General features: G+C 43.3%; 1 protein-coding gene across 1 annotated transcript; it reads left to right on the top strand.

The window, feature by feature from the left end:
- The first annotated feature begins 2,997 nt into the window (after window positions 1–2,997).
- Window positions 2,998–8,019, top strand: fam43b (family with sequence similarity 43 member B). The gene has a single exon (XM_077555309.1). The coding sequence runs from the start codon at window positions 3,287–3,289 to the stop codon at window positions 4,274–4,276; it is 990 nt and encodes a 329-aa protein (XP_077411435.1). The 5' UTR covers window positions 2,998–3,286; the 3' UTR covers window positions 4,277–8,019.
- The last annotated feature ends 1,167 nt before the right edge of the window (window positions 8,020–9,186 follow it).

Raw genomic sequence — 9,186 nt, 5'->3', positions numbered from 1 at the left:
AATATAACACAATCTTACTTTTAATTGTACAGTTTTTTCCCTGTATTTTAAACATATAATTTAATTTACAAAAATAAACTCTGATTTTACATGTCAAATAACATGAAATCTCTGTAACTGTAAAAACACACAATATTTCTGTTCTTTTACAAAAAAAAACCTAAATTTCACAAATATTTGTCTGTTATTTAATGGAATAAAATGCGAAATTCAACTTTAAAGCCCTTAAAAAAAAGAAAAAGAAAAAAAAACATTTATATTTACTGAGAAATTGACAGTAAAAATTTGTAATTTTACCATACCAGGTAATTACTTTGCAAATTGCCCAAAATTTTTTTAAGTGAAGATAACTACAATTTCTCCAATATCCTACAGATAGTAGCCTTCATTGTATTAACAATTATTTTGAAAGGTCATCTAATGAGATATACACTGTAAAAATAAATAAATAAATCATTAAAACAAACAAACAAACAAACAAAAAAACTGTAATTTTCCGGCAGCTGGGGCGCCAGAAAAGTACTGTGAAATAACAGAAAATTTCTTTCTTAAAAAAACACACCTTTTTTTCCCCCAATAAAGTACAGTTTTTAACTGTCATTTTAACAAGATCGAGAGGGTGAATAATATGCAAAGCAAACAATTGGACTTAGGCATCATCACTACCAAGTACACATTTCATGAGATCTATAATTATAAACAACAGTGGCAGCATTGATCAGTGGTAGATTGGTCGTCTGGTATCTCTGAGGTTGTGGGTTTGATCCCCTTGTTGAAGTATCCTTCAGCAAAATACTGAACTCCTAATGCTGTGTCATCACAAGGTAAATAACTAGTCAAAACGTAAAGCAGTTTGAGAGCCTTGTAAGGGGGAAAAATGCTATATAAATGAGTTACCCTAACATTAAACTGTTGCAATTTTAAACCCAATATCTAGTTTTTAACAGTTAACAGTGAAAGATTTATCATATTATTTTTTTCATACACCGGTATATTACATACAATCTTAAAAAACAACAACAGCAAAAACAAGTAATTTTCTGTTATTTTACAGTATTTTTTTGTATTTGCCGGAAAATTACCGTTTTTTAAATTATTATTTTGTTTTTACAGTGTGGAGTTTTTCGAGATTTTCAAAGATGCAAAAAAAAAGAACTATTCACTATTCCTTCTACTAAACACTGTGGTGAATAAAGATAATTCAATTTTAGAAGCAAAAATTCAAGATATGATTTATGAACATCAAAGATCATCAAATAACTGCTTTATGGGCGGTCAGCTTACTACAGTTTACTCTTGTTTTGGTTGTGAATGTGGCGATGGGATGTGGTCGCTGTGCAGTGCAGGTGTCGTTCTAGTCTAGTGGGATACAGGGTTGACACGTGGGCTCACTAGACATGCAGTCTTTGCTTTTCATCTTTACTTCTGCCACTGCTGACAATGATGAGGATTACTGAGTACACAAAAAGACAGTTTCGCGAGCTAGGCTGTCTGAATGACATATTCGGAAATGAGCAGGCTTGGGGAGTAACGGAATACATGTAGGTACATTTATTAAAAATGGGGATTACTGGAGAGAGAGAGAGAGAGAGAGAGAGAGAGAGAGAGAGAGAGAGAGAGAGAGAGAGAGAGAGAGCGAGAGAGAGAGAAAGAGAGAGAAGAACAGAGCGAGAGAGAGAGAGAGAGAGAGAGCGAGAGAGAGAGAAAGAGAGAGAAGAACAGAGCGAGAGAGAGAGAGACAGACAGAAGGACAGAGCGAGAGAGAGCGCGTGCACGCCCGCGCGAGTGGGACCGTTGCTACATGTCAGGCAGTGTGGGAACGAACGAACGAACTGTCTAGTCGTGTCCTCCATACGCGGGCAGTTTGAAAAAGCTTCACGGACGGGAGGAGGAAATGGCGATCACTGGAACTTACTCGGAGCGAAAGTTTGAGCTGAGAGTCCAGCGGCATGCTACGCGCTGTAGATTCTTGCTAGCTAGCCCGCTAGCCTACAACCATAATGTGAGTTACACCTTCCAAGCAAATCTTCCTCCCACCAATTCACTATTTAAACATCATACACAACATATACACGGCTAAACTTGTGACTGGGATAAAAGTTCATTTTGCAGTTGATGTCACACATCGTCATCCTCATTGTATCTATCTATCTATCTATCTATCTATCTATCTATCTATCTATCTATCTATCTATCTATCTATCTATCTATCTATCTATCTAACTGTGAGGTGTGGTTGCTTTCAGTGACAGTTCGAAAACAGCATATGGCCTTCAATCAATCAATAGCCTACATGCTTTTTAATTGCTATTTGTAGGCTTCCCGGGTCCCTATCACCCGCAAATAGCAGGGGCACATTGTATAGAATCTATATTGTGGTGATATTTATTTTTATTTTGTCTTCATGAGCATACTCATTATTGGAGTAATCCAAAAGTAATCCAGTTACATTACTTTAATATTATGGCACTTGGATTACGTTACTAACTACATTTTTTAGCAGGTAACTTGTAACTATAATGGATTACATTTTAAAAGTAACCCTCCCAACCCTGCAAATGAGTATACGATGCTTGCACCTGAACAGAGCACCAATAGTAATAGGAAGTCAGACAGGCACGCACCGTAGAAATTACTTGAGAAACAGCACTAGAAGGGTTTAGGAAAGTAGTAATTTTATTAACTCTTTATTACATTTAAAAAAGGCATTATTAAGAAAGAAATGACACAACACAAAAATGAAATTGGCTGTGCTCTGATACTTTTTGGACAACTCTCTTTTGCTGGTGTGTGCAACACACTCGTTTTGTAACAGATATGTGGCGTATGTGTGAAGATTCTTTTCTCTCCCAAACACAAAATAATGTTTGCTGTTCTATCAAGCAGAATCCAGAAGTAGTCATTTAGTGACTTCCCGTGGGCGACGGATCCTCTGCCACTGTTTTATAGGAATCGTAAACACATAGCGATACTTCATTGCCGGGCTGGACAGCTCCGTAATGCTTCCGAGGGGATCCGTTTGGAAGCCAAACAAAGAGGCAGGGAGGGGCGCGAGAGCTCCGAACACTCGCCTCGGCGCATCATGATGCAAACAGCAGAGGAGAAAGACGAAAGGAGGAGTGAGCAGACTGAGCGAGCCTCTATTGCTCTCAGTCGCTCTTCTGCGCTCGTCAAAGCAGCTTCTCCGTCTGTCCTCTCACTCTCAGCCACACGGAACCTCCAGCTTCGCACCCTGAGCTGAAAAGAAGCGACCGAGGAGCACGGCAGCGCCTCCTGCTGCCACAACATGCTGCCCTGGAGGAGGAATAAGTTTGTTCTGGTGGAGGAGGACCATAAAATGAAAGGCAAGAGTCTGGGGACCGGACTGACCTACCACTCCATCCTCTCTTCCCTGCTGCGCTCCTGTCCTGACCTGCTGCCTGACTGCCCCTTCGACTGGGTGGGAAACATCTTTCATACCAAGCGACAGAAGGTGGAACTAAACCGAGAGGAGCCTGTTTACAATGTGCGCTATCTGGGAAGCGTGGTCACCATCACGGCCAAGGGGGAAGGTTGCACTCAGGAAGCGGTGGCCAAGATCTGGGCGAAGAGCGGCTACGGGGAGCAGAGCGTCAAAATGAGGTTGACTGTGGGACCGCAAGGCATCCGCATGAGCGCCGACAAATCTGGCAAAAAAAGTCCCGTTCATCTTTACTCTCTGAGCAGGATCACCTACTGTACGGCGGACCCGTGCCGGCCCAAGATCCTGGCCTGGGTCTACAGGCACCAGATTAAGAACATGGCCGTCGTCCTTCGTTGTCACGCCGTGTTGGTGAGCAAGCCGGAGAAAGCCCACGCCATCGCGCAAAGCCTCTACCAGCACGCCACCTCGGCCTTCAGCGAGTTTAAACGCCTCAAGCGCCAGAGCGACTTCCGGCACTGCCAGCAGCAGCTGCTGGGGGACGAGGCGGTGCCCCTGATGCCCCTGAGGAGGCTGATGAACGGGCAGTGCCACTACAGGTCAGCCGCCGACACCCCCGGGAGCGCCACTCGGCTCTGCTCCATCACAGAGGAAGAGGAGGATGACGACGACAGCAACCATGAGACGGCGCTGGCGGAGAAACCCGAGGAGATGGAGCCCAAGAGGAAGCAGAAGGTTTTGACGACAAACACAGACCCCACTCAGTTACTGTCCCAGTTGGATCTCGGGGATATTGCTCGACTGGAGCAGTGCCAAATCAACTTTGTCAGTGAGAGCAATAACAACACGTTTACGTTCATAACCTCGCTGGTGTAAGTGTGAACAGACAACAATTCTTGTCGGCCCTTCACTCAGTACCCGCTTGGGCTGCCTCTTTTCCCCTCCTTGAAATTTATTCACCAGCGTCTGTTAGCTGGCTGGTCTTCTGCGAGGGCACTTTGTGTTCCGGCCAGATGGCTCTGACGCTGGTGCGCCAGATTGACAGTAGCGAGTCGGGAATGTTTACAAGGAGAGTCGCTGATGCACATCCTTACGAGCACAAATGACCAGCGTCGCTCGCAGGCAGCATGAGATGACGTTGGGCCATGTTTTGATTACTAACAGGTGTTATTTTTGCATTTTTTAAGCAAGGTGTTTGTATGTGTCGTATTTCTAACATGACAATCCTAACTGATGTTCAGATGGCAGAAGTTTGTTACTGATTTATTAACTCATTCACTGCCATTGATGGCTATAGACGTCAAAAATTCATGTCGATTGTTGTTTAAAATGTTTTCATTTAATTTTTTTTTGAACATTTATAACAGATATAAAATTTGTGATTGAGTCAACTATTGAAGTCATTAAATTAAAAATGTAATCGTCTGACGCCCCTAATATTTTTATTTTACTTTTAATTAGTGGCGTCAGGCGATTACGATTTTTTATTGCAATTAATCCCATGACTTCACTAGTTAACTAACGATTAATCATACATTTTATACAATTTTTTTTGTAGATATTCATACTCTTGTTAACAAAAGTGTAAACAAATGTTAAACTAATAGAAATCGTTCAAATGAATTTTTGACGTCTATAGCCGTCAATGGCAGTGAATGAGTTAATGAGGGAGGCGATGGATTAGGATGCAAGCCATTGATGGCACTTCTTAATTACTGCCATTTGTTACCGTCCTTATCATTTATGCATGACGTGCCAACTGTAACCTTTCGCGTTAAGCTTTTGTCTTTAATCATGTGACACCTTCAAAGAGAACACTGTGATAAATATGTGAGCAGGGACAAAGACATACCGCCAAGTCCAATTTATGTTGTGCATTTTGACATCAATCTTTTTCTAAGGCAAATTTCAGTCTGTCATAATTGTGCTGTAGCTAGTTTCTTTCCACATCGGCTCTTACATAACTTTAAGTTTGGAATATGGCTGGAGCTACTTTCCTTTTAATTCAGTCCCTAACGACTGACACCATTGTGTTGTATGAAACAAAGCATTTAGAATATTTATTTTCAAAACATGATGAATAAAAGCTTCTGTATAATTCCTTGGTGATCTTCGAAAGATCAAGTGGGTTATTCAAATGAAACCGAATTTGCATGTTTCAGATGGGAATAAATATCTTTCAATCCAACACTTCAGGGATACAGAAATACGCAACTAGATATTCTATTTCCTGAGTCAAGTGAAATAATGCAAACAGAGATCGTCACTCTTAAATGGGAAGTCAGCCCTATTGAATGTAGTTTGATGATTTCCCGCTGGCCCCTGCCGCCTTCCAGGCTGCGCATGCTGAGGGGGCAATTAATCACTGGATTGAATTGTGCAGGGAAAGAACATAAAGAACCTGCCACAGCAGTTGGGCTGTCAAGGTTTGACATCACAGACGGCTCCAAAACCAGGACAGTGACTCACGCATCATCAGTTTTTACCTCTAACATCAGCATTTTTATTGACGACAAGCCTTTAAGATGTTCTAGAATCTCACACAATCTGCAGGTAGACATTGTACTGCTTATTGCATGAACTATGTTATGTTCTGGCCTGTAACGGATTTGGGCTGTTGTGACCACCACTTCACCTCAGACTGTGAGCATCATGCCAGACTGAATATAGCACTTCGTATCACACTGGGCCCAAAAAATTGTCACGCCGGGATGCGCATTGATAGAACGTGACACACCCAAGCTTGCCATGAGAACCCTAACAAAAGGTGGAAAAATGTGCACCAAAGGTGGCAGACCATCACAAACCTTCAAAGGACTGTGAGTTGCTGGGGAATAAATATGCTGCTTGTCCCACCATGGACCAACATTTTTTTTTAAGGTGGTCTATTACATATGGAATAAGTGGTCTTGCATTGCAGTTTTTTGCGTCAAAATGTGATTTTGCGAACCAAATGGACACACTGACTAGCAAAACTGCGAGCGGGCACACCACATTTACGATTAAAATCCATTACGGGGTGAGGTGGGGGTATCCTGGGTTTGCTCTCTAGCCGGTGGCCCTCACGGGGCCTCGTGGTTGTACCCTGGGGCTGCCGCGGCCTTGGTGGCCCTTGGGGGTTGTGCTTGCCCTGTCCTGGTCGGCGGCTCCTTTCTTTGGTGGAGGTTTTCATGCAAGCCAGATCCACCACACCAGCATCTACCGAAATTCAAACACAATCTGCTTCTTCCTCTAGTCGCTGAATCGGCGGAGGCTGATGTCTGTGGATCTCACTCTGCTTCATCTATCCTTCCTTCCTTTAGTCTTTCCTTTGGTCTCTTGAGGTCTCCCTAATTTGTTGGAATTTATATGCTTCTGGGGTTGGTGAAAGATTCTGTTTTGCAACCCTGTGGGTAGTAGGTGGTGTCTGGTCGGTGCTGGATTTCACTTTTCTTTGATCCTTCCTCGGGTCTCCTGACATCCTCACGACTCTAGCTGGATTCTGAAGTCATCGGTTTAGGTGAAGGGGATGGGATTTTTAATAGGTTTCAGGTGAATTAATGAACACACACACACACACACACACACAGTTTGTTTTACTATCTTTGTGGGGCCATCTCATTGACATAATGCATTTCCTTCTCCTAACCCCAAACATCAAAAATGATTGCCTACCCATATTCCTTACCCTAACCTCAACCATAACCCAATTCAAACCTAAAATCTAAAGCCAAGTCTTGAACCTCAAAAAGAGGTCTAAACTTGTGTGGCCCAGCAAAATGGCCCCACATGGATGGATGGGCCCCACAACTCTGTGAAATCGCAGAATGTTGGCCCCACTATGTCACAAAAATAAGACCACACACACATGCACGCACACACACACACACACACACACACACACACACACACACACACACACACACACACACACAAAGAGAGAGCAATGATGATGACGCGTTGCATCGAATGAACAATACTGAGCTTTAAAAAAAAAAAAAAAATCCATGACGGAATTCTGTCATAAAAAAAACACAGACTTGTTGTAACGCGTGGTGGCTGATCAGCCATGGATAGCAAAAATAATAGAGAGCAAAAAAAAATGGGCTGGAAGTCCACAGGTAACTTATTTTATTAATAGGCAAAAAAATATGTCTGTTGGCGCTACCACGCATCACGATCAAGAGTACAATTCTGCACACAACCGCTCAGGTCCACGGCATAAAATACAATGAAAAAGTGCAGCATAAGCAAAACAGAAGCAAAGAGGCGCCACCTTATGGCAGGGTGCCACACTACAGATTCTTACAGTTTACTTTTACAGAGAGAAGCTTTCTTTCACTTAGGCGAAAATGTCATTTGCGCACAGTTAAGTGCACTGTTGTTGTTGCACCTCGTCACAATAAAGGTGTCTTGACAGCTGGTATGTGTAGAGACTTTTATTTTGTAAGTGCTGCGGGAAGTGGTAAGTGAATCTTTAAAACTTGTCTTCAAAACGATGTGAAAAACAATACACCTTGAGATCCACAAAGAAAGAACGAAGATAAGTAAAGCTTAAACAAACTTATTAAATCGGCAAGTCTTCTACCATTGACAAAGCAAGTAAACTTTGGCGAGACATCACTTGGGTGCCGCTGCCATAGTCCATACATTACTTACTGTACTTGATGCGAGCGGCTAAAAGTTAGCTGTATGTCTGATATTCATTTAGCATTCAGTTTAGACGCTCAAACTATCTATCAAACTATCTGTCAAAAGGTCGCGGCTGCATTTGTTGTGACAAATGTAACAGCGCTAACAACTGTTTTCCTCTACCGTCCTAACTGCCTTTCATTCTAGTAGTTGGCAATGTGAGGCACCAGTGTTTACTCAAACTGTGATATCTGTCAATATGGAGTAATGGCAGACATTAATGTGGCACAAATAAATATCCACAAAAAATCAATGAAATCACCGTATGTAGCCAGTGTCATGTTTTGGTTTTGGTTCTGTCATGTTCAGTTTCTGCTTTCCTTGTGTTTTCCTTGTCTTGTTAGTTGTGACCCTGCCCTTCTTTGTGTTGTCCAATCAGTGCCCTCAGCCACTTGTGTCTGGTCCAGGTGTGTCTTGTTGCGTCATTAGTGTTGGTGTATTTAGTCTGCTGTCTCTCCTCTGTCTGTGTTGGTGCATTGTGGTATGTATGTTTGCCCTCATGTCATGCTGCCTGTTTTCTGTTCCCTCCCAAGTTCTAGTTCAAGTTCATGTTTTGTTGCTGTCTGTTTTTTGTTCCCTCTTTTGTTCAAGTTCATGCTTTGTTTTATGTTTTTGAACTTTGGAAACCTTTTTGTTAATAGAAATTAAATCCCTTTTTTTTTGGACTACACCCCTGCCTCCTTGCTCTGCCTTCCCGCATCTGGGTCCTAAAGCCCCCCGTTTTGACAGAATGCACCAACCAGAGAAGGACCCAGCGGGAGTGCTGAAGGCCATGATGGGGAATCAGGAGGCGCGCCAGGAGGAGCTCCAGCACGCCATGGCCGCCCAAATGGACCTGCTGTCCTCTTTGATTAAGGGAGTTGGGCGTCGTTGGGCTTCAGATGGTGGCGCTCGGATTCGCCAGCCGCAACTCCCCGAGCCACGTCTGCCTCCGCAGCCCCAGGTCCCCGTGTCGGCTCCGCCGCAGCCCCAGGTCCCCGTGTCCTGTCCTACCACGCCTGCCGCCACTGCCTCAAGTCCTCTGCCAGGTCTGCCGCCACAGCTTCAAGCCTCTCTGCCAGGACTGCCGCCGCAGCCTCAAGTCCCTTTCCCTGCCAGGTCTACAGTCGCAGCCT

This window comes from Vanacampus margaritifer, chromosome 1 (assembly GCF_051991255.1).
Source record: "Vanacampus margaritifer isolate UIUO_Vmar chromosome 1, RoL_Vmar_1.0, whole genome shotgun sequence".
NCBI lineage: Eukaryota > Metazoa > Chordata > Actinopteri > Syngnathiformes > Syngnathidae > Vanacampus > Vanacampus margaritifer.
Note: the sequence above shows the minus strand (reverse complement) of the source record. Positions and strands in the feature narration are given on the sequence as shown.